The following is a 23,997-nucleotide window of genomic DNA, read 5'->3' on the forward strand; positions in this document are numbered from 1 at the left end:
AATTAAAACTCTAATTCTTGATAAGTTGTTTAACTTTAACCATGTGATTAACTTATCCTAATATAAACATAAATATTAACTAATTATTATTATTATTATTATTTTTTTATATTTATATTTAAAAACAAAGTTTACTGTTGTGCACTACTCTATTACAAAATCTGGATCTATTGTTGAAACAACTAGATCGAGTAGACCTGACTGACCGGAAACTGTTGCTCTGTTGTTGAAGTGGCAGGGGCGGGCGCGACTTGGTGGATGCGCAGTTGCGGCTTTGGTTTGGGTGAAACAGCTCCTACTTTCATCGACAACTCCAGCTCCTCTCCAGCTATTCAACAATGAACCTAGATTCAAAACACAATAGATCATTAATGAAAACTATATGAAATAAAATGACGAAAAAAAGAAAAAAAATGAAAATAAGAACTTGAGTGTGGGAGAAGGATGCTTTCCTCTTAGATTCTCAATCCAAGCTTGAAACATGTTCAATCCATGAGGACGACGCCATTTGATGTTTGATGATTGTGGTAAGTGTTGAGGTTCACCATGGAAAGTTGTGTTTGGAGTATGGAGAGTGTTTGGTGAAGAGGGGAAGATAGATTCTTAGTTTTGTAGTGTCACTCTACGTTACTTACTGGAAGGATTTGAAAACATGTAAATGAAGACAAGATTGAAAAGCTTGAAATGAAGAAGAATAACTTGATTGAAATGATTGAATAAAGAAGAACTTATAGAGAATGAGAAACAAGATTGAAAAGCTTGATAAACAATTTAGATTGAAGAACTTGATAAACAACAAAAATGAAATAAAGCAAATAAAAGACTTGAAAAATAAAGGACTCGAATTAAAATTCTACACTACTCCTACATGACCATAAATTAATTATAGGTGCTCTCTCTCCTCTCACTTTTTGGTTTATATACTACACTTTTTACAAGTTACATATTTGCCCTCCTCCCTTAGATTCAAGCTACCTCATGAGTTTGCCTTATGTTTTTTCCTAGATGCAAGACACCTCATTAGTTTGCTTTTTTCTTTTATGCTTTATGCTTTTGGTTTTCTTCTTGAGCAAGCTTTGGTTATGCAAGACTACTTTTGAGACTAGGCCATACTCTTCAGTCTTTTGGCTTTGAGTCCTTGACTGCTGACCGTTGACTTTGACTTTGATTTTTTTCGCACATCCTCACATAAGCTCAAGTCTTCCTAATTAAGCAGCATTAATAGAGCTTTTTTTGGCGCTAAAGTGCATCTTTTACGATAAGTAGTCTGAAAAGGCCTATAATCTGCAAATGGTAGCAAAAGCTATGAGTTGTCTATTTATGAAGCATAAGAAGGGCATATTTGAAGTATTGTAAAGGTAATAAAATACACATTTGGGGTGATCACACACTGGCATGAGCGAAACTTGGGTGTAAAAATTATGAGAGAATTTGTGTCTTGACACATACCTGTGAGGACCTAACTTAAGGACGCTCTCCAAAATTTCCATAAACAACTATGCTTATGCATACTCATTGTATAGTTTATTGCATAGATGTTTATCTTTAGATGATTTAATTAGAACAATGTGGGGAAAAATCCAAAATTATTTAATCGTTTTTTATAAACTCCCGGAAGTTTAGGGTATCTTCTATGGAAAACCCTCACGAGGCTATAACTCGTCCATTAGGAAATTCTTAGTGGTTTAAGGTCTTGTTGCATTCAGTAAATGCAACTACATTCTGCGAAACGAGTTAGTTATGACATATTTTTTGCCACTTTTTTTTCTCGTCTTTGTTTGAGGACAAGCAAAGTTCTGGTTGGGGGTGGTGCAATAAGTATTCAAAAATATAACAATAAACCCCAAATAACACCTTGTTTGGACTTTAATTTTGGTCGATTATTTTTTTTCCTCCATTCTTTACTTGGGGACAAACAAATTTCTTTTTGGGGGTATTTTGATAAGTGTCCGAAAGTGTATATTTAGCCCATTAATAATATATAATTTAGTCCAAAAATGTTAGTAAATACAATGAATAAACACTATTTCTTTGCCTTTTTAGGTTTTATCTTTTATTTCATGAAATTCCCGTAAAAAATGGCATTTTAGTAAGAAATATGGTGTATGCCAAGCCTAGGATAAAAAAACTCGAAGAGAAGCCTAAAAGAGCCAAAAATATCAAAGTCAAGCCTTAGAAGCCTGGTCAAACGCGGGTCAACCCGAAGTCAAACTGGTCCTTATATGTGAAAAAAAATGGCGAATCTTCCAAATGCCCTATCTTTTGAATCGTAAGTTTGTTTGAGGCATGTGACCTATCAAAACGATCAACGTGACAAGCTCTATGCTATGAGATATCACAATACAATGTTTAATGGAGAATGTTTGGTCAAAATTCCATACAGGTCAGAAAATGGTAGAAGTAGGCCCACAAGGCCCATCCTTTTTATGGTTTCTTCCTCCTTTGGGACTTTCTAGAAGTTAAAAGAAGATAGAGACGGAAGATAAAAATAAAGATTGAAGATAAGGATCAAAGATAAGGATGAAGAATCTTACTCTATCCTTCCTCTACTATGCTTAGCTCCTAAGGAATGTATCTAGCCATGATTATGGCATTGTACTTCTTCTCCTATATTCTTTATAAATAGGGAAGGAGAATTTTGGCCATGTATAGTTTTAAGGTAGAAAAAATAGCTTAGTTATTAGTTTAATTCAATTCAATTTCTATTATTGTCTTCTTAAGTAATTTAATTCATGTTTTTCGTTATGTCTATATTTGGTTTCATTCCAATGATCATGAACTAATCACCCTTTAATGGGGAGTTGAATGAAGCCTCTATGATGACTTAATTAGCAGGTTAGTTTAAAGTTGTTTGCTTGTTTTATTAAGATTTCCTCATGCTAATATAGAGATCGATAGAAAGTAGGAGGATAATCTATGAATTGCTAAGTCCATATAGAGATAGAAGGCTTAGTAGTTCCACATACCTAGATTCAATTGACATAGAGATAGATAATTAAATGTAAGGGATTAGTTTATTCGATATTAGGTTGTAAAACAATTGGTATTGAATAACTTATAAAAGGTTTGGTTTTTCTTATTAGGTTTTAAAGCAATTGGCAAGTCGCATCAAATCATACAACGATGAGTTTTGTAATTAAGTTGTAAAGCAATTGGTTTCAGAATGAGTCATTTGTATTGCGAACACCTTTATGTCAGTCTATTAATGAAGTAATATCGGATGGTGGAGTTCGTCTCTCTATTATCTTATCCATCTTCATACATCTTCATACATCTTAAGATGACCTCAAGATGTCACTTTTGCCACCAAGCTAGAAGAGGAAAGGATTACATTAAGGTCCGAGAAATTGGGCATGGCAGGACAAATGTTCGAAGTAACATTCTCTGAATTCAATTTTGGGGCTCTTCTGAGAGTCACAAATAACAGCAACACCAGCTTTCAAAACTTGTGGAACACAACAACAATCCACATCATGGTGCAGGTGTTGAAAACTCGTAACAAAGCACCCTGCATCAAGAGAGAGGTTCTCAAGGGCATCAAGGTCTCAGGTTGGCTCTCAAAGGGTAGGAAGCACAATGACACAACTGAATCCCAAATTCTCAAAAGACTTGACATACAAGTGAGAAGCGGTCTAGCATAATCAATACAAGAAGTGCAATGGGTGGCTCCTATGCGAAATGTTATTAAATGCAACACTGATGGTTCAGCCCAAGGAGTACTTAGTACACTACAACAAACAAGCTTTTTAGCGACAAAACTTTTACCGATGTTTTTATTTCGTTACTATAACAGACTCTTTGGCACGTTTAAATCGTCCCTAGTAATCTGTTAGGTTCAACTGTGAAAATTAGTATTTGCGATGTTTGTTTTTGTCGGCAATTGTGTTTTAATTATATTTCAAAAGCAAATTACTAATTTAAGAGTTGGAATAATGCATTACCGAAGATAAAAACTTCGGAAATAGGTTTATACATTGGGCGACGACTGTTTTCGTAGCTAGTGGTTTAATATTGGCGGCGTTTTTGCTGATAGTAGGAAATAATATTTTATGCCGATGTTTTATATCGTCGAAAATTATTTTTTCAATTTCGAGCGAATTCAATAATTAGTAGCGCCAAATGTTAGATTTTTCACGAAAAAAAAATGAGGGAATTGAAGAAAAAGCTAGCTTTTTGGGAAAACTAATTAGAGAGGAAAGATACCCTAAACTAAAAAGAAATAAAAGATAGAGAACGTTTCAATGGCTGTTTCATTCTCTCCTCACCTACTAAATTAAGAAACCCAACTCTAACCAAAGTTTTTTTCTCAAAAAACAATCAAAGATTACTGCCAAAGCTTGACAACTTCAACTGTAGGGTACCCTTTTCTAATTTTTTTTTTTCTTATTTTTATACCCTTTGAATACCATTTTTTGTTAATAAAGATTAAATCTTTATGGGAAGTCTGTTTGTGTTTGTGGGTTTAAACGGTTTTGAAGTGGTGCTTTAATTGTGAAAATTTAGGAAGTGGAGGTGCTAAACTCTGCTCACCTCCTAACTCTCCTACTTCATTCTCTTCCCTTCGATTTTCAGGTACTCCCCTTGCTTATTATTTTTATAATTATTCTTCTTCTCCGCGTTTATAATCTTCTGTAACTTTTACAGGCGGTTTATTTTAGGTTCGGGTTTATCATTCTCCTTCATCCTTCATTGAGGAAAAGGAAATCTTTGGTAAGTTATGATTTTTCTTTTTGTTTCTTCAAGAATTATTAATCAAACTTGTTTGTAGAAATAAAAGAAACAACTTTTTTTGTTATTAGAAAACAAAAGCACTAATTTTTCAGTGTGAATTCCTTAATGAAATGACTTTTGATATCAGTTGAAGCTATCAGTTCAGGTGATTTTTTTTTCTTCTTCTAGTTTGGACTTTGGATATGTACGTGCTCAGGTTAAAAAAATTCTTTACGAGTGTGTTCCATTGATGAGTTTTTGGTTAATTATTGGCGTGTTTGATCCATGATTTTGTTGTTTCATTTCGAATATGTTAGGTTGATCAGTACTTGAATGCTTGTTGGTATGGTTGTGTTGCTTGCTCATTAGACAAAATGCCTCTGTCTTGATGTTTTTATATGCATGAGACAATGTGTAAACACTTAGGAATACAACTAAGGGTATGGTATCTAGATAGGTGTTTGGATTGTTGTGCCTACACTGTCAGTTGTACTTACTAAATTTTGATTATCTGTGGGCTATTTAGTATGTTTCTTGTTATATCATTTGGTATGTTTGAACTATTGGTTTTGTGTGAGTTTGGAAATTCGGTCTCCATAGATTATGTTAAGAAATAGTACAGAGAAGATAAACCTAATATTTGATGACAAGTGCTTTGCATTTTAGACATCCTTGTGTCTGTGAATGTTTACATTTGATATAACCTTCCTTTGCTAGGCAGTTGATTAACCTTGTTTACATTGCTTAGAAAATTTTGTCCTCTGATCCTTAAGTTTCCCATAGGAGCTTTTGGCACTTATGGCTCCTACTTAAAGATTAATTGCTAGAAAAGATTAACTCATGTCTTTATTGTTGTTAAATATATTGCTGGTAAAATCCCAAGGCACATCTCACCCATGCTTCTTGTGTCGTCATAATTAATAAAGTATTTTTCCATCCTAGGTGTTTCTTTTTGCAAACTTGATCAAACTCTGTAATTAACATGTTAATTAAATTGAGTTTTCTGATTTTTATATGGGTGTTCGACTTTTTTCGGGGGGAAGCAGACTAAGAGATATATGTCTCCGGAGTGGTTAGTTTGCTAGTGTCTATATGATTTGGACCGGTCTTAAAAATTAGAACTAGCTTATTCCATGTAACGTGTGGTGGTTTATGTATACCAATTTTTGCCAATTTATTACTTATTAATATTGTAGGAATGTATTATTTGCATTATTGACACTTATTTGACAAATCTATATTTCTCGCACTTAATTTTGCACTAATTAACATTATGCATTTATTGTTTCTAATAAACCCTTCCTGTTTCCTGTGTAGTTATGGCACTTGGTCGTCTCCTCGACGTGCATATGCTAGTGTGCAGCCTCAATCCTGTCAAGGTGGTTCTTGTAGTGGACTCATTCTTTTGTTTTGTTTTATTTGTTTAATACGTACAACAACCTTAGCTTCTTCCTGACTGTTTTTTTTGCCTTCTAAGTAGGCTTCTGCAGTCGTTGCTAAAAAGGTTAGAGGGAGGGCTAAAAATAAGTTTCTTACAAAACATATCAAGCGTGGGGCAGGAAAGCACATCAAATGTGCTATTTGTTTTAATGAGTTAATTAGTTTATTCCTTATTAATTGAGTGGTAGTTGTCATTTATTAGTCCATTTATGCAAGTTTCAATGAGCAACACTGAGCTTAATGTTATAGGAAGTTAAGCACACACCAAACAAGTTTCAGTAAACAACTTTTTATGAGTTTGAGTGTTTTGATAGTGTTCATATTGAAATCCACACTTGTCTTTCAAGTGAGACTCTTTAAATATGCAATATGACTCTCTTGGCCGGTTCAACTCAAGTTTGAACATAGGTGAAATGATAATGAGAGAAATCATTGTGATCACAACCTTATTTAGTATGGTAGCTGAAATTTGGATAATTTGGTGTTAGTTGTTTATTATTGTCTTCCTTACGTTTTATCTTTCTTTTTCTTAGAATTATTTTTTCCCCCTTTCTGTAGGATAAGTTTGAAATGGATATGAGTCAACCACATGTAGTGTCAGCTCTATATGGATATTTAAGGGACCACTTTAAAGATTTTAGGTGCAGCCTTCACATGCACTATGTGAACCTTCCCAACAATGTAAACAAACAACGGTATTTCACAAGAAGCGTGGGAGAGTTGGTGTGATTTCTGGGAAACTGAAAAGTTCAAGGTAATTTATAAGAATTTTGAAAAACTCTTATATTGAAGTAGATGTAGAAATTTTATATTGAACTAGATGTGTGTGCTTGATAATTGGTGTGCTTCTAATAAAAAATGCATGCATTTGTTTGAATGTAGAATGTCAGTGTGAAGAACAAGCATAGTCGTTCATGCTTAACAACTGGCCACTGTGGCGGTTCAAAATATTTTATGCGTATTCTTGTGGATATGGTATATATATAGAATTTCTCATCTCTTAGATCATTATGTCTTTGTTTTACAAATTGTTTGTTGTTCCTAAAAACAGACTTCTCAAGCTTTCCAATGGTACTAACCTTGTTTATAACTCCTACTGGTTTAGTACATGACTGCCATCTATTTTGAGAGTATTTTTAGCCTACTGTATTTTCTGTTTTTCTATTTTGAGTGTTGTCCAATCTGGTTCCTATGACTGCAGCTGTTCTAATGTGTTTTTGCATTTTCATATCTGTTCTTGTTTGTTCAGATGTCTTGGGTTGTTGACTTGTTGTGCTACTTGAGATTTTGAAGTTTAGGATATGTTTGAGGTTTTCTGGACGCTTGCGTGTGTTGTTCATTCTTTGTTGTCAATCTTCATTCCATTTCTGATGGAGCTTTTATAACGTCTGCAGGCATCGTCACACTACTGAAATTGTTTGAGCTTTGCCGATGTTTTTTTACAAAGGTCTAGGTAGATTTGGTTAAGGGAGGGATTGCATTGGCTTAGGGGGAGTTTTATATATAGCATGTTACATAGGATGCATTTGTGAAGGGGGATTTTGTGTTGCATTGTTTGGCTTTGGATTTCAATTGGCTAGAATGGTTTCTGCTTAATCGGTTTGTCGGGAGTGTTTCCAGTCCTTGTTTGGGTGGAAGTTGTCCCTGTGAGATGCCAAGTGCTTCGGTTATCTTGGCTCTTCTAACTTTTGTCATAACTTCAAAAAATAGTTTACTGTTCTGTCATAACTACATTGACTGCCATACACTTTCAATAGTTATGCTAAAGGAATAGTTTGTATTTTTTTTTATGGAAATTAATGGCTTGTTTGTTAAAGCATGGTACTACCATTGATACCACTTTAATTGCAAAAAAGATTATTAGAGTGTACTTATTTTGGGTTATTGTGCTACAAATGTTCTGTGTGCATTGTATGCTCTTTCTCGCGTTGCTGTCCGTTTTCCACATGGTGAAAGGGTATAAACCATTTCCCTCACTTTGATTGATTTGTCATTCTAGGGACTGAAGAAGGTAGGTAGTTGTGAGTTGGGACAGACTCATCCCATCCTAACGATCATTTGAGCAAGCGTCACCCGTAATGGTAGAAACATAGGCAGAGGTTAAGAGGGGAGGACACCATAGGCAGGGGTTAAGAAAGCAGTTAAGCAAATCTTGAAACATAGCCAATAGGAGATCCAGAGACAAGGAAAGCTAGAGTATGCTAGACAAGGAAATCCGACCCAAATTTTTATAGTCATAGCTTATTCTAGGTCCCATTGAAGTTGACTTGAAAAGGCGGGTTCATTTATAATGAGTGTTCAGAGTGTGTTTAAAACTTGAATGTGTTGCACACACTCGATGATGCTTATTTGAGTTCACATTGGTTCATTTGCTATGGTTATTATTGTGCAATTACACCCATGTATTGTTTGTGCTAACTTCTTCTCAAGCATTATTATGTAATTATATGAATGTTTATGATGATTGCCCTCAATGAGTTGTACTCTAAATATATGTTTCCATATCTTGGTTTTACATTTCATTAGAGGTGAACTAAATGTTGTCATATCTGTTTGCAGGTTTTGAGAGTCACGCGGTTTGGAAGAAGTTGTGGGTTTGTTTGAGATTACTTTTTTGGATAGAAGCTTTGGATAGGATTTTGGGAAAATGTTGGATGTTAAGACAATTTCATTTGTGTTTTGTGGTTTATACAATTATTATATATGTAATGAATCATATTATACTCTTAAACATGGAAATGATGATTTTTATATATGACTTTTGGGTATGTTGTTAGTTAAATTTAATGTGGTTAAATTGATTTTATTTATATGTTTCTTTTAGGTTTTGTGATTGGAAAAAAAAAGTATATTAAAATTTTGAATGTGTGATTGAAAAAAATAAGGAGAAGAAAAAAATAAAATAAAAATAACGACGCTTTGTTGGAGGCTTTGTTGGAGCCGCTAAAAAAATACTTGTAGTGACAAAACAAAATGTTCCTATAGCTTTATAACCTGTGACATATTTAAAAAATGTCACCAAAAATTCATCTCTAGCGACGGTATATAATGTCGCAATATGAATTTTAGTATCCAAAGTTTGGGGTTGTGCCACGAAACATAACATCGGTAGTGTGAACAATTACCGACGTTTTCCTATATCGTTCCCAAAAAATACTTTTTGCCATGTTTTGAATAATCATATAAAATGTCGCTAATGTAATCCTATTGCCGACGTTTTTGTTTCGTGGCTTTAGAACTTTTGCGACTCTACAATTTGTGACGACCTAGTGACGATAAAAAAAACGTCGTCATTGACCATTACCGACGTTTTTTTATCTTTTTTCGACAGTTTTTTTTCGTCGCTAAAAATCTTATCTATTGTAGTAGTAGAGGTGGGGCTGGAATCATCTGTCGGAAGAAAGACTCAGTAGTTCCTTGCTGTAGGGCGAAAGCCGAATGTATGACAATAATCATAGTAGTCGAGAAAGCAGTGGAGATGAATTGGAATGGAATTTGAATCGGAGCCGACTTCGAAGTTGCTGTTAAGGCCTTCAACGGGGATGCTATCTCATGGATGTTTAGCACAAGATGGAAGCGAGCAATTACACTTCTACAACACTACAAACTAACCCATGTTTGGAGGGAATGCAAACTAAAATTGTTTGGAAATGGATCCACCTTCCACCTTATTATCTGAAAAATTAGTCTAGAGGACTTAGTTATAAATATTTAGTAGTCCTAAGACTCCTCTTAAATTTGTTTAGAATTTAATACCCCAATTTGACAATATAGTGGGATACAAAATAAAAAATTAAATTTCACACAAAAATTCACTTATAACTACACCTGCCTTCACATTTAAAAATGCATATAATGAAAAGAGGGCATCTAGGGTGCATCAAAGTGTATGAGAGAATGAGAGCCCTGAATTGCCTATATGAGTGGCCCATATGCTATATGTTGAGAATGGAATGAAAAAACTAAAAATATTATGTCTCCATTTGACACTAGTCGTTAAGTCTAAACTCCAAACCACTAGACATTAAACCCAAAATCTTTATAAACTAGACCCTAAGCCTAAACCCTAAACCTTAAGACACTAAACCCTAACCCCTATAAACTAGACCCTAAGCCTAAACCCTAAACCTTAAGACACTAAACCCTAATCCCTATATTCTAAATTTATAAACAATAAACTCTAAACCAACCCGCCTTAATAGTAGTTAATCAAACCCACAAAATAAATAATCAAATGCATTTTATATGCTATCATCTTTTTAAAATATATAAGTTTATAACATGGTGCATCTGCATTTTTAAAATGTATAAGTTTATAACGCCCACATTCGGATGAAAATGTAGTAGTGTCAAATTTAACTTTTGGAGCAATACAGCAAATTATATTCAAACCCAAAATCTCTACTTATCTAAAAGTAGTTATCTTATTCAATCTTTATTCTAATCTTATCTACATGTTTTTTTTGGAAGGGAAAAAAGCATTTATATTAAAAATAACAGGTGGCACCTAGTCTCGAGTCAAAAGCTTAGATTCTAAAGATTTTCAAAAAAACACTTATGGCGAATAAAAACAATGTAAGGGTATTAAAACCCAAAAAAATTATGGATAGGGCTTTAGAGTTGTTTTTTTTTTAAATGAGACTCTCTAGCCCAATTTCTTGCCTTATTATAGGGCACTTTGATATGGAGCACTAGTAGACCAGACTTTGTAACAGCATAGAAAGTCCTATTAGGACCTACTATAGATTCAAATGTGTAACTTGTACTGTCTTCGACAATTCCATTCTTTTCTAATAAAATTTCCATAATTGTGTGCAAAAAAACAAAAGAAGGTTTTGAAAAACACCGCCATTCTCAAAATCAATTAAGAAATCCAATGGCTTTTCCCATTAATTATGACCCAATCAGACCACTCACGTTCTAGCATGCAGCCTATGGATCCCACTTGCTGGCTAAAGCCAAAAATGCAGCCTGGAATTAGATGTTCACTCACCAATCAACCAATCACCACCTGTCTTTCATTCTTTCTCATCTGTAAATCTTCGATACTTGAGTCTTTTTTTTGGATCGGTAAGACGAAACTTAGCTTATCATTTGAATTTGGTTGGAGTTAGTATTACAGGTTTCGCATCAATTGTTTCCCAAATGGACCTCAGAAAAACCAAATAGAAGCCCAAATTACTGATTTTATGTATGCTAATGATAATCATAGCGTCGGAATAATATTTTCCAGAAGCTAGCAAGATTTTAAGATCGTCTTCCATTTAGTCATGCACTCATGCTACAAATAGTCAATTTCCAGTGAACTAATTGTCCCTAATTTATATAAGTAAAAGAAATTATCATGTCAAACAAAGCTTTTTGAGGGTAATAAATACTTTAGTAGCTTTCAGCGGTGTACTTGAGTGGTGACTTTAGCATGTAATGTTGGCATGTTATGCGCCAATAATGAAAAAGGTCGGGTTTCATTTTAAATTCCACCCGTACACAGAACTGCATTTTTAACTATTAAGTAATGTTAGATGTTGGCTACTATCACGGAGAGTTGAGTCCATGACCATTTATAAGTTACTCTCGTCCCAGAGATCTATTAGGAAACCTCTTCTTTCCTCAAAACCAGAGGCCAAAATGGCAGTAGCCTTTCTTATTTTTACCATCGCGGCTCTCATGGCTTCCTTTTCTTCATTGGAAGCGGCGGAGTCTAACTATGGTTCTTCATTTGGAGAAAACTTTGATATAATGTGGTCTGAAAACCACTTCAAAACATCCCCAGATGGACAAATCTGGTATCTTTCCCTTGATAAAGAAACAGGTAAGAATAACCAGTCCATTATCTCTATTAATTTTCACTTTACTTGATTTTGATTGGTAAATTTAAATAAACAGGATGTGGATTTCAAACAAAGCAGAGATACAGATTTGGGTGGTTTAGCATGAAACTCAAGCTAGTAGGTGGTGACTCTGCCGGCGTTGTTACTGCTTATTATGTGAGTCTACGGAAATTACAAGTGTATCCCCTGTCTGATTAAATATAGTTGATCTGTAATTTCTTACGCAGGTTTTTAACTAAATGAGAGCTAGGGAAAGCGCGACCCTCAAGATCTGATATTGTTAGTGTAGCACTGTTGCTAATGGGTTGTTGTCCTGTACCGTCAAAAAATAGTGAGTTTAGATTAGGGACTGATCTCATTACATTAAGATGGTCTCACTACACCATTCCTTCTAGCATATGCATATAAGCCAAAAGAAGTCCACATCACCTTATACTGTTTACTATAAGTATATGATTAAATACATTAATTTACTGAAAATATAATAACTTAGCATGTATCAATATCCACACAGAAATTAGTCTGCAGACTGCACTTAACCAATCTATTCTCGTGCTTTGAAACCCCTCCTAACATAGGTCAGAATGTCAGGTACACATTTTACATTTGAAACTCAAGAATTGTTTTGGGGATTTTTTTTTTCAGTTAGTCTATCTTGTCAAAAATTGGTTAGAAGGTGATTAAGCTGGAATTCAACTTTGCAGATGTGCTCGGACACTGGGGCAGGACCAGAAAGGGATGAGTTAGATTTTGAATTCTTGGGAAACAGAACAGGGGAACCATATATCATTCAGACTAACGTATATAAGAGTGGAGTTGGGAGCCGCGAAATGAGGCACGTGCTTTGGTTTGATCCCACGGAAGAATTCCATACCTATTCCATTCTCTGGAACAACCACCAAATTCTGTAAGTGCCTATTATTTTCTCTGTTATTTCTTTAATTTTAACGATCAAATGGCCTTACTCTTTTTTGGATGCCTTGCTTTTTCTCTTCTGTTTTTTTCATTTTTCCGAAATACTTATTTATTCCACTAAATAATGCAACCCACCCCCACCCCCCCCTCCCCCTTTGCCAGATCTGAATAACTTTTGGGAACTGGGAAGGGATAAACATATATCCTTGAGTTTACCAAACAGGAACATGCCACATTGGCATGTATGATGTATCTACATCAGGGTTCTATATTGTAAGTGCAGTGAATGTTGCTGTTTCGACCAAATATGGTAAAAACACTAAGTGGTGACAAAAGAGATAAATTATATAGAAAAAGTAGTTAGAAAAGTGACGGTGATTGAGAGAATGATGAGACTGTACCTTGTGGTCTACCTATCCAAATATCAGATGGAATCAAATCTCTAGAACGTATTTCTTTATGAAAAATAGTTTGGTATTTATATGTGCAGAGTAGAGAGTTCTTGTAAGTAATACATTAACATACTATTCGAGTTATAGAACATACCTCAGTCTAGCGGAAGAAACCCGAATATAAAGAATGATAACCTTGAGAGTTGTTACTAGCCTTGTCTCTAGGGTAGGATTGTTACTATAATCAATCCTTTGTATCCACACCTTAAGCCCCACTTCTCGAGGAATTGAGAAAAGAAGAGAGTTTGAATATTTCCCTTTTCTTCTACTTGTTGTGTTTCTAATACCTACATAAGGTATATAAAACTAACCAAGCAAATAGCTAACTCCCACGACTCTTGCGTAACAAGAGATTCAAGATAGATTCTATTCTATCCAGTAGGACTACTATCCTATGATCTAGGGAGTAGTTTATATTGGGGATGGATCCTTGATCCATGTGGGCAGACCTAAGTGGTCCAACCCACTTACATCTCCCACTCTCTCACATAAGGCAAATCTCAATATCTCTATTACTCATATTTGCATACAGGGAATAAGGTGTGCGACCTCATGAGAAGAACAAAGAGCAATAGGAGCGATATTATTAAGTTTTCACCCAACTAATAAAAATACATCACCCAGAAGCATCTCGTATATGCCTTAGACATTTTTTATTACACCGGAATCAACACTCTTAATCCCTCGTATAAAGCAGTGCTACATCCTCTCCTTGTTTTGTACTCATGACATATCAAAAATAGTCGTGGGCCCGATATTAGTCACAAAATAGATGTAATATCAAAAAGTCTTCCCTAAGCATTCATGCTATTTCAATTATATTCAGTCGCTTTCCTAGAAATGTCCCTTAATACGGTAAATATCGTCGTACTTAAGAAGCACACTAATGTAGTGTCACCAAATATTTACTTCCTGACATAACCTTAGGTTAAGAGGTTAAGAAAGGCATACTATAGGAAAATGTTTTAATAATCCCAGTGGCTCACATAACAATGAAGAAAGGATTCATTCATTGTTCTCACCATCGGTCGGTAAAGCACATACAATATGTTATGTATGTTGGTATTATCCCATTAAAATGGGTATGTCACTTGCAAAATTGTAACACCATACAAATCTTAGTCTAGTCGCTAACCAAGCGCCTAACTTGAGTTTTATCCTAGTCATTCTCTAGTGCCTGTCAAGAAAAACACTCATATTCAGCTTAACTATAGGCTACATAAAATTGTGGATAAATTTGATGTTCGACATTTGTTTTGTAAGGTCTCATCTTAGTTCAACTAAGGTGACATTCAAGAATTAAAAAAAAAAAAATTCTTTTCGCTCTTCTAGCGCTAAGAATATAGATGTCTCATCTTGCTCACTCTCCAAGCGCCAAGGTGAATCACCCGTGTGAGTAGGTCGATTCAAGCCCAGTGACAAAACAAATCAAGAATGTGTAATTAAAAGAATATTCCAAAAAATCTGAATTAATGAAATATATCATAAACAATGTCAATTACATAAAAGATGTCCAAACATATCAAATCCTACGAAGTCCCATACTCCTAACATGAGATTTAAACGCATCTCGTGCAATAGGTTTAGTCATGGGATCAGCCAACATGTTAAGCGTGGAGATATGTTTCAAGACCACTTCTCCTGTTGCAACCTTATCTCAAATGTAGTGAAAACGAGTCTCTATGTGTTTGGCCTTCCCATGATACTTAGGATCCTTTGCAAATGTCAGAGCTGCAGTGTTATCACTATAAAGTAATACTGCATCCTTTGCATGAGCTGTGATATCTAAGTGTATCAAGAATTTTCTTAGCCAAACGGCTTCTTGGACTGTAGCTGAGCAAGCAACATACTTTGACTCCATTGTAGACAAAGCAAGTCTGCATCGGTGTAACCTTTCAGTTTCCAGTCTCCACCATGGTAACTTAGGACAAAATCAGTACTCCCTTGTAGATATCTGAGTATCCTTTTCATAACTTTTCAATGAGCTGGACCAGGATTACTCTGATAACGACTGACTAACCCGACTGCAAAGCTGATATCTGGTTGAGTACACATCATGGCATACATCAGACTACTAATTGCAGTCGCATATGGCACATGGGACATTTGATTATTTTCTTCATTAGTTTTGGGACACTGATCAAGGTTTAAGACATCCTTTTTCCAATGGGGTGTCTGTTGGTTTGGAGTTTTGCATACGGAAACACTCAAGAATCTTTCTAATGTAAGTCGCCTAAGACAAACCAAGAAATTTCTTTTTGCGATCTCTCGTGATCTTAACTCCTAACACATAGTCTGCTTCACACATATCCTTCATATCAAAATTGGAGGACAACCACTTCTTAGTGGCAGCAATGGAATCCATATCATTCCCAGCTAAAAGAATGTCATCAACAATGGAATCCATATCATAGTCTGCTTTATGCTTGTCAATTGAACCATTTGCCTTGTGTTTAACTTTAAAAATCCATTTATTTTCAACAGTTTTATGCCTAGGCGGAAGATCAACTAACTCCCAGACCTCGTTTGTCCCCATTGAGCTCATCTCATCTTGTATAGCAGCCATCCACTTGTCTCGAGCAGGAGAAGAAATTGCTTCTTTAAAATAAGTAGGTTCTTCCTCATCTAATGGAGTACACATAAAAGTATCCCCTTCAATCTCGAAATGACGACGGGGAATATTTCCACGTTTACTCCTACGCACTTGAGGATCTTGTGGAGGATCTAGTGGTACACTCCCACTCGGTTGAAAACCACTCCCACTATCTTCAGTGATTATAGGATGAGAAATTAATTCTCCACCCTCGCTTGAAGATGGTAGGATGTCTTCGTACTCCTCTATCTCATAAAGGTCAAAATCTTTCTTTGCGTTACTTATGCTGGGAAAATCATTCTCAATGAAATCTATATCGCGAGACTCTATTTCTGTCATTCCTCCACTAAGATGTTCATCATACATAACATAACTTTTTGAGCTATCAGAATACCTTACAAAGATACACTTTCTAACTCTAGGGCCTAGTTTCCCATACTTATGAGAGATGTTGTGAACAAAACCTGCTGAACCCTATGGGCGTAAATGCTCCAAACGGGGCATTTCACCTTTCCAAAGTTCATAAGGTGTTGAAAGAACTGACTGAGAAGGCACTCGGTTAAGTATGTAAGCAGCAGTCAAAAGTGCGTCCCCCCAAACTGATATAGGGATATTACCTTGCGCCATCATTGATCTAACCATATCTAAAAGAGTTCTATTTTTTCTCTCCGCTACACCATTTTGTTGCAGAGTATAAGGAATGGTTAATTGTCTGTGTATCCCCTTTTCCTCACATAGTTCCTTGAATTAATCAGATAAGTATTTACATCCTCGGTCAGTTCGAAAAGTTTTTAAGCTCCTCTCTTTCTGTGTCTCAACCTCTGATATAAAGCGTTTAAAATAATTCAAAGCTTCATAGCGGTGAGCTATCAGATAGACATAACCATATCGTGAGTAATCATCTATAAGAGTGAGAAAATAAGAGGTGCCATGACGTGACTTAACATTCATAGGCTTACAAATATCTGAGTGGATTAGCTCAAGCGGCTGAGTAGCTCTTATTGCCTTTCCAAAAGGTTTTCTACATGCTTTACTAGCTAAACATGGTTCACATATATGTAGGTCAACCTTAGCGAGTGGGCCCAATAGGCCTTCTCTAGCTAATCTGGTCATCCTATCTTGTCTTATATGACCTAGTCTAGCATGCCGAGTAACAGAATCAATATTTCTACTTGCTCTAGCCATGTAAGATAATGAAGAAACAGAATCATTCAATTCAACTTTAAAGAAATTATTCATAAGGAATCCATGTCCATAAACAATACCATCCAACTTAATATCCAACCTATCAGCCTTAAAATCAAAAGAATATCCGAAAGAAAGAAGTGCTAAAACAGAAAGCAGATTATGCTGAATTCCAAGAACATAAAACACATCATGTAGAAGAAGTACGCGCCCAGTGCGTAACGAGAGTTGGTATGTACCAATTCCTAATGCATCTTCACTAGTGCCATTTCCCATATAAAAGCCTATAAGTATTTGTTGGAATTCGACGATAATCTACAGACCCTTCTCGCTCTCGAGCTACATGCATAGTTGCTCTTGTATCTACAATCCATTCAGGGAGAGAATATTTGGTGACGCTACTTTAGTGTGCTTCCTAAGTACGACGATATTTACCGTATTACGGTTCGCACCCTGGCGCTCCGCCTCAAACTCACAATATCGAGAAATATCAAAAAAATTCTTAATACTCATTGTGAGTCATGATTTGCTTCATATGCATCCAAGAATCAAGGAGAGATCTTATCATAGCTTGGACTTGCTGCTCATCAGTAAGGACATTTCCAACGGCCTTTAACTCGTGAATCATGCTTGATAACACCCTTAGGTGTTCAGGCATGGTTGCCTTCGGATCTTTCCTGAACATCTCAAACTTTAAAACTAGACTTCTAAGTCTAGTAGTAGATGTTCCACCGAAAGCAAATTTCAGTTGATCCCACATGTCCTTAGCTATCTAGAAAGTCTCATATTCTCCAATCAGATCATCATGCATGCTGCTCAACATAATGTAGCGCGCACAACGATCCGTTTTGGTCCATGCTTGATAAGTCTCAAGGTCACTACGATTTTGGGCTGTAGTCCCAATTTCAGGCTAGGCCATCGAAATGATTAAGTGTTCCTGGAGTTCTTGCTCATTTAAGAGGTATTGAATTTTCTTATGCCATATATCAGAGTTTGTCCCATCAACTTTAGTTCCATGGTTAAGGTCTGCAACTACGGCCTTGGTGGCCATCACTACATTCAGATTGCGCAAGGATTGACTTATGCCAGCAATTAAGTTTTCTGCATCCATCTTCTACATATATGCAATGGTGGATATAACATTAGTCTACACATTCTTTAAATTTATTCCAAAAAATCCAATCCAAAAAATATTATCTTATTCTACATATTGGGATCGAAAACCTGCAAAGTTCATAATCATCTCCCAACAATGTAAATAAAGAGTATATCTTCTAATTGATTTTTGAACAAATTCCATATTAGGAGGAACAAAACCTCTACTAATCATTTTCCACTTAATACGTTAAAAAAAAAATATGCCAAAAAAAAACAAAGAAATGATTGCTAGTCCCATGTGGACCTCAATAGATATTTTAGAGCCTATGCCAAAAAAAAATATACGCTCCATTAAAAATATCAATTTGCATAATATCTATAATTTTATGGCATAAAGAATCATATGGTTCTACTGTAACTATATGTAATGTTCGGAATCATGACCTGGGATCTATTCCAATGGATTCAGAAGGGTTAAAAGCCCTTGTATACAAAAAATCAGATCATTTGGCCCTCTCCAAAGGCCTAAACCGGCTCATAAACATTATACCGGCTCATCTAAGATATACTGTCACAACAATTTATACCTGGAATTTCGATTAACCGATGATTCCAACAGATTCAGAAGGGTCAAAAAACCTTTGGGTACAAAATTTCAGGTCAACCAGTCTTCAAAAAAGGTTTGAACCGGACCAAACAAAATAACTGGTTCACACTTAACCGGATCGAACCTGGTTCAGTGACCGGGTTGGTCCAAGTGCAGAAAATGAGTTACTAAACAGGAACCAGGAACGAGTTAACTCATATTACACTGATTCGAAACAGATCTGACCGAGTCAACTCGTGAGCTAACTCTGTCATCTTTTTCAGTAAACATGCATAAAGGTATGACAAGGTAGGCATGTTTAGAGACGTGTATCTATCTCATTATAGATCCAAACGAAACATACTTTATACTGTTACGAAGATCTCACAACATAGATTACTAACATGGAAACTTTAAGCATTAATAAGATCTGTAAATCGATAAAAAAACAGGACAAAGTTCTGAGTTTTTATCAAAAACTTTGATTTGAGCTTTCTCTTATTCTACTCAACGGTTTTCCATGAAATTTTGAGAGAACGTTCCTCTCACTAAGAGTAACAAACCATATTAATTAGTTGTTAAAAAACTTGTCATATGTAGAGATAAAAAATCAACAAATTGTTTATTAATGGTTTTCGAGAAAAATCTAACAAAACTTACAATGGCGAATCAACAAACATGAATAGCTCTGATACCAATGCAAGTAATACATTAACATGATAAAATTGGTATACAAGTCTCCTTTACACAAAAGAACCCCAGCTGGTGCTCTTGGCTTAGGCCTAAACTAGGTGAGTTGTTGATAAATACTGATAGGTCTGTTACCGAGAAATCAAATGGATTTGGGGGCGCGATTAGAGATGAAATAGAGGCAGTTAAACTTGCATTCACAGGCAGTTCTGCTAAGAAGTCAGTTATGACTCAGGAGCTCTTAGCCAATGAAGTTGGTATGAAGGGTGCGGTAGACATTGGAGCTATAAGAATAATCATTAAGTCGACTCACGGTGTCTTTGTTCAGGCATCATAGGCAAAGAGGAGCCCCCTTGGTACTGCCTTAATATTGTGGCTTCCATTATTGCTTTGAAATATCAGTTTGAAGTAGTTGAGTTCAAACATGTGTATAGGGAATCTAATCGGGTAGCTGACTATTTGTCAAAGCTATGTAATGTCTTACATGACTCTGTTTTGGTTTTCCACCCTCCTTTGGATGGTGCCCTGATTAAACTTGTAATGGAGGATGTGCAAGATAGAATGTATCTAAGATTATGATTAATACAGGTTGGGGTATGTCGAACTCCTAGCTTCTTCTTCAAAAAAAAAAAAAAAAAAGTTATAGAACATACCTTAGTCCAGTGGAAGAAACCCGAATATAAATAATGATAATTTTTTTTTTTTTTTGGTTGGCAAGCGGGGTTTTTAACTAGGTCCCCTACCCTTTTATTAATAAAAATAAAGCTTGGAGTCAATTACATCTCATATGCTGTTTTCCACTAGCATCCTCATATACAATTTTCCTAATATCTTTTGAGAATGAACTAGGGATCAGTTAAATAAAACTAACATTAGGCACATTTGCCGCTAATGCATCAGCTAATTTATTACTCTCCTTATACACATGTACTATTTCAAACTTTTCTAACTCTTGTATAATGTGCTTCACTTCCTTGATGATGTGTCTCACCTGCCACGGATGTGTCCCCTTTAGAAATGATATAACATTTTTGAATCAATGCTTGTAGCGCACCGCTTTTGATATCGACAGCTTCAATCCTTCATGCAATCCCTGTAGCTCAATCATTGCTATCTCACAAAATGACGATTTTCCATGTGCTGCTGCAACCACTTCTCCTGTCTCGCTTCTAATCACAGCAGCCCACCCTCCAATCTGTCCTTGCAATGTTCCATCAGAATTTAGATTGTACATACCTTCTCCTCCTCTTTCCCACACACACATCCTTCTCGTCTCCCTCTTTATGCTGGTGTTCACGTTCCATTTTTCCATAAACCTTTGACGCTCTGGCCCTTCTTCCATTTTATAGTTCGCTGGACTCAGCTTTATCTTTACATCTCCAAGCATCCTGTGAATGAGTTCTTGCGAAGTTCTGTGCTGATTTTCGAAGATTCGCTTGTTTCGTTCCATCCATATCCAGTAAAAGAATGCATTGACAATGAGCTTCAGTGCATCTTTCTTCCCTCCATTACCTTTACTCTCCTGCAACACCCATTCGCACTCAGCTTCCCACGTCATGGCTAGCTGCCTTGAGTACCCTGCATAAGTAATCAGTTGTGACCATATATATTTGGAAAAGTTATAGTGAAAAAACAAGTGTTTCTCCGTCTCATCTTCCCTCCAACACAACACACAATTTCGATTGCACTACTCTCCAGTCATACATCTTACTTAGCGTTTTTAGCGCTCCTTTCATTACCATCCACCCAATGAATGAGTGCCCCGGGATGTTGTTACGAAACCATATTGTTCTGTACCAATCATTATTCTGTATCTTTCTCCTCATCGTCTGATAAGTTTCTTTTCGGTTTGAACTCACCATCGTATAGCACATCAGTCCACACTACCTCATCTGCTCCCACCTTTATTGTTACTCCCTCTTTCATCTCCTTCACTATCTCTGGACATTCTCTCACCAGCCTATTTGTTATACTCCATTCTCCATTATTAATAAAGTTCGCAACTGGTGCATTCATATGACAACTTGTGTCATATGTGAATGTTTGTGGGAACACATTCTTTAAAATACCTCTTGGATGCCAAGGGTCCTGCCAGAAGAGTGTATCTCTGCCATCTCCTATCTGATGCCGCACTATAAGTTTTGCATCATCCCTACTGTTCAAAATAGTACGCCAGCTATATGAGCAATCATTCGGAATCTTCATGCTCCAGAAATTCTTAGTTCTGATAAGATTCTTACAAATCCAAGCAACCCATAAGTTATCCTTTTTACTAACCAAATTCCACACATGACGCATAATGGCAGCTTTGTTCACAGTATTAACATTATTCCCATTCCCACCCCCTTTCTTCATAAGGATAACACACTTCATCCCACCCAATCAGTGCATGAGACGGTAAACAATCTGTCCCAGTCCAGAGAAAATTTCTACATAACTTATTTATCTCATCCAAGATGCTTTGAGGCATTATGTATGTTGCAAACCAATATACACTCAAGTTGCTGAGTACCGACTTAATGAGTTGCACTCTACCAGCATAAGACAACCTCTTACCTCGCCAGCTCTGTATTCTCTTTCCCACTTTATCTATCAACGGCAAAGCATCCGTATGTGTGAGTCTAGTCGTTATCAAAGGCAATCCCAGATATTTTACAGGCAAACTCCCCCTAGCAAATTGCATAGAATTGGTTATAGAATCACATAGCTCCTCGCTCATCCATGAATGCTATCAATAATGATAAATTGATAACCTTGAGAGTTGTTACTAGCGTTGTCTCTAGAGTAAGATTGTTATTAGAATCAATCCTTTGTATACACACCTTAAACCCCACTTCTCGGTGAATTGAGAAAAGAAGAGAGTTTGAATATTTCCTTTTTCTTCTACTTGTTGTGTTTCTAATACCTACGTAAGGTATTTAAAACCAACCAAGCAAGTAGCTAACTCCCACGACTCTTGCATAAACAAGAGATTCAAGATAGATTATATTCTATCCAGTAGGACTATGATCTTACGATCCAGGGAGTAGTTTATATTGGGGATGGATCCTTGATCTATGTGGGCGGACCTAAGTTGTCCAACCCACTTACAGTTCTTATAGCTTATGTAATTGTAATGGAGTATGACTATTAGTTGATGAGTACTTTTTTTTCTAAGAAACGAATCTAAACATAAATTAATGTGCGTAAGTGGCAAACCATGAACCCTAGACACGAGTTAATAGGCCTATGCATTTATCTATGATATTGCAAATTGGGTTTTAGCCCTGTCGATTAAACGACCCCTACCAATAGACGTTTGCCACGTAGGTAGAGTCAAAACAATTGCCAAGTGAAATCTTGGAAAATCGCAATGCAATACTGACTTTAGTTGCATTGTCAAACTAAATGGCGCTTCCATGCGGCGGTTTGTGTATTTCTAAGAAACAGATGTACAAAATCTAAGTTGTTATTCGTCTATATAGGGTCGTTTTGACTTCTGAGAGTTGTATGAAGTGTTGTTCTAAACTGTGAGCGCATACATTCGAGCCCCAAAAAAGTAGACATACATGTACGAATATATCTTGAACAAAAATATGTCATTTCTCATGTCTAAGAGTAGTCTTACTACCTGAAATAGATAACCATCCTCCTCTAGTGTAACTTGTTGAAATTGATTGATGTGGCTCTAGACCATAAGTCAGTACTGTGCTACCTAAACCTGTAAAATTTGTTTGCCAACTGTTAGAGTGGACTTTTATGATAGAACTTTAATACGAATAAAGTTGTGTTGTTGTTTCGGGGGTTTTTTTTTTGGCAGATTCTTTGTCGATAGAGTCCCGATACGAGTCTACAAGAACACAGGTAAATCAAATGATTTCTTTCCCAATGAGAAGCCCATGTACCTATTTTCCAGTATATGGAATGCAGACGATTGGGCCACCAGAGGTGGACTTGAGAAAACAGATTGGAAAAGGTCTCCATTCGTTTCCTCCTACAAGGAATTCAAAGTTGATGGTTGCAAGTGGGAAGAACCTTACCCTGCATGTGTCTCTACTACAACCAATAATTGGTGGGACCAGTATGGAGCTTGGCATCTCACGGATTCTCAGAAAATGGATTTTGCTTGGGTTGAAAAGAATCTTGTCATCTATAACTATTGCAAGGATACAGAGAGATTTAGTAATAAAATGCCTGTGGAGTGCTCTTTGAGCCCTTGGGATTGATAATCGAGAAGGATATTTTTCATTTATTTAGTTATTTATGTATTTATTAATTATTTTTTTAATCATTTTATTTGTGTTGTAGTATAGAAACACATAGTTTACTACAAGTTGTCTAACATAATCGAAAACCAGTGAGTGGTCCAATGTGCAATGCTTGTTGTCTTGTTGCATCTACGTGTGCTTCTTTGAGTATGTTTTAGATGTGTGAAGGTGTCTTCAATGTCCCAAGGACAAATGAGTCTGAAATATTTGGGAGATCTACATTCGCGACGAGTGTGCCATAATTGTAGGG

General features: G+C 36.0%; 1 protein-coding gene and 1 long non-coding RNA gene across 4 annotated transcripts; both read left to right on the top strand.

Moving 5' to 3' along the window:
• Positions 1 to 2,645: 2,645 nt before the first annotated feature.
• LOC147504361 (uncharacterized) lies at positions 2,646 to 8,926 on the top strand. Of its 2 annotated transcripts, XR_015193038.1 has the most exons (7): positions 2,646 to 2,835; positions 3,084 to 4,572; positions 4,645 to 4,710; positions 6,028 to 6,089; positions 6,191 to 6,214; positions 6,709 to 6,904; positions 8,710 to 8,926. It is a non-coding gene; the product is annotated as an uncharacterized LOC147504361 (long non-coding RNA). The 2 variants fall into 2 exon arrangements; XR_015193037.1 differs by lacking the exon at positions 6,191 to 6,214 and having other exon boundaries at positions 2,647 to 2,835.
• Positions 8,927 to 10,929: 2,003 nt separating this feature from the next.
• LOC147504362 (putative xyloglucan endotransglucosylase/hydrolase protein 8) lies at positions 10,930 to 23,856 on the top strand. 2 transcript variants are annotated; one of them, XM_086557272.1, is made up of 5 exons: positions 11,041 to 11,962; positions 12,037 to 12,137; positions 12,686 to 12,888; positions 23,300 to 23,343; positions 23,410 to 23,856. In XM_086557272.1, the coding sequence occupies exons 1-5, from the start codon at positions 11,704 to 11,706 to the stop codon at positions 23,703 to 23,705; spliced, it is 903 nt and encodes a 300-aa protein (XP_086413398.1). In that variant the 5' UTR covers positions 11,041 to 11,703; the 3' UTR covers positions 23,706 to 23,856. The 2 variants fall into 2 exon arrangements, with proteins under 2 accessions (XP_086413399.1, XP_086413398.1); XM_086557273.1 differs by having other exon boundaries at positions 10,930 to 11,962; positions 23,300 to 23,856.
• Positions 23,857 to 23,997: the final 141 nt, after the last annotated feature.

This window comes from Coptis chinensis, chromosome 4 (genome assembly GCF_015680905.1).
Source record: "Coptis chinensis isolate HL-2020 chromosome 4, ASM1568090v1, whole genome shotgun sequence".
Lineage (NCBI taxonomy): Eukaryota > Viridiplantae > Streptophyta > Magnoliopsida > Ranunculales > Ranunculaceae > Coptis > Coptis chinensis.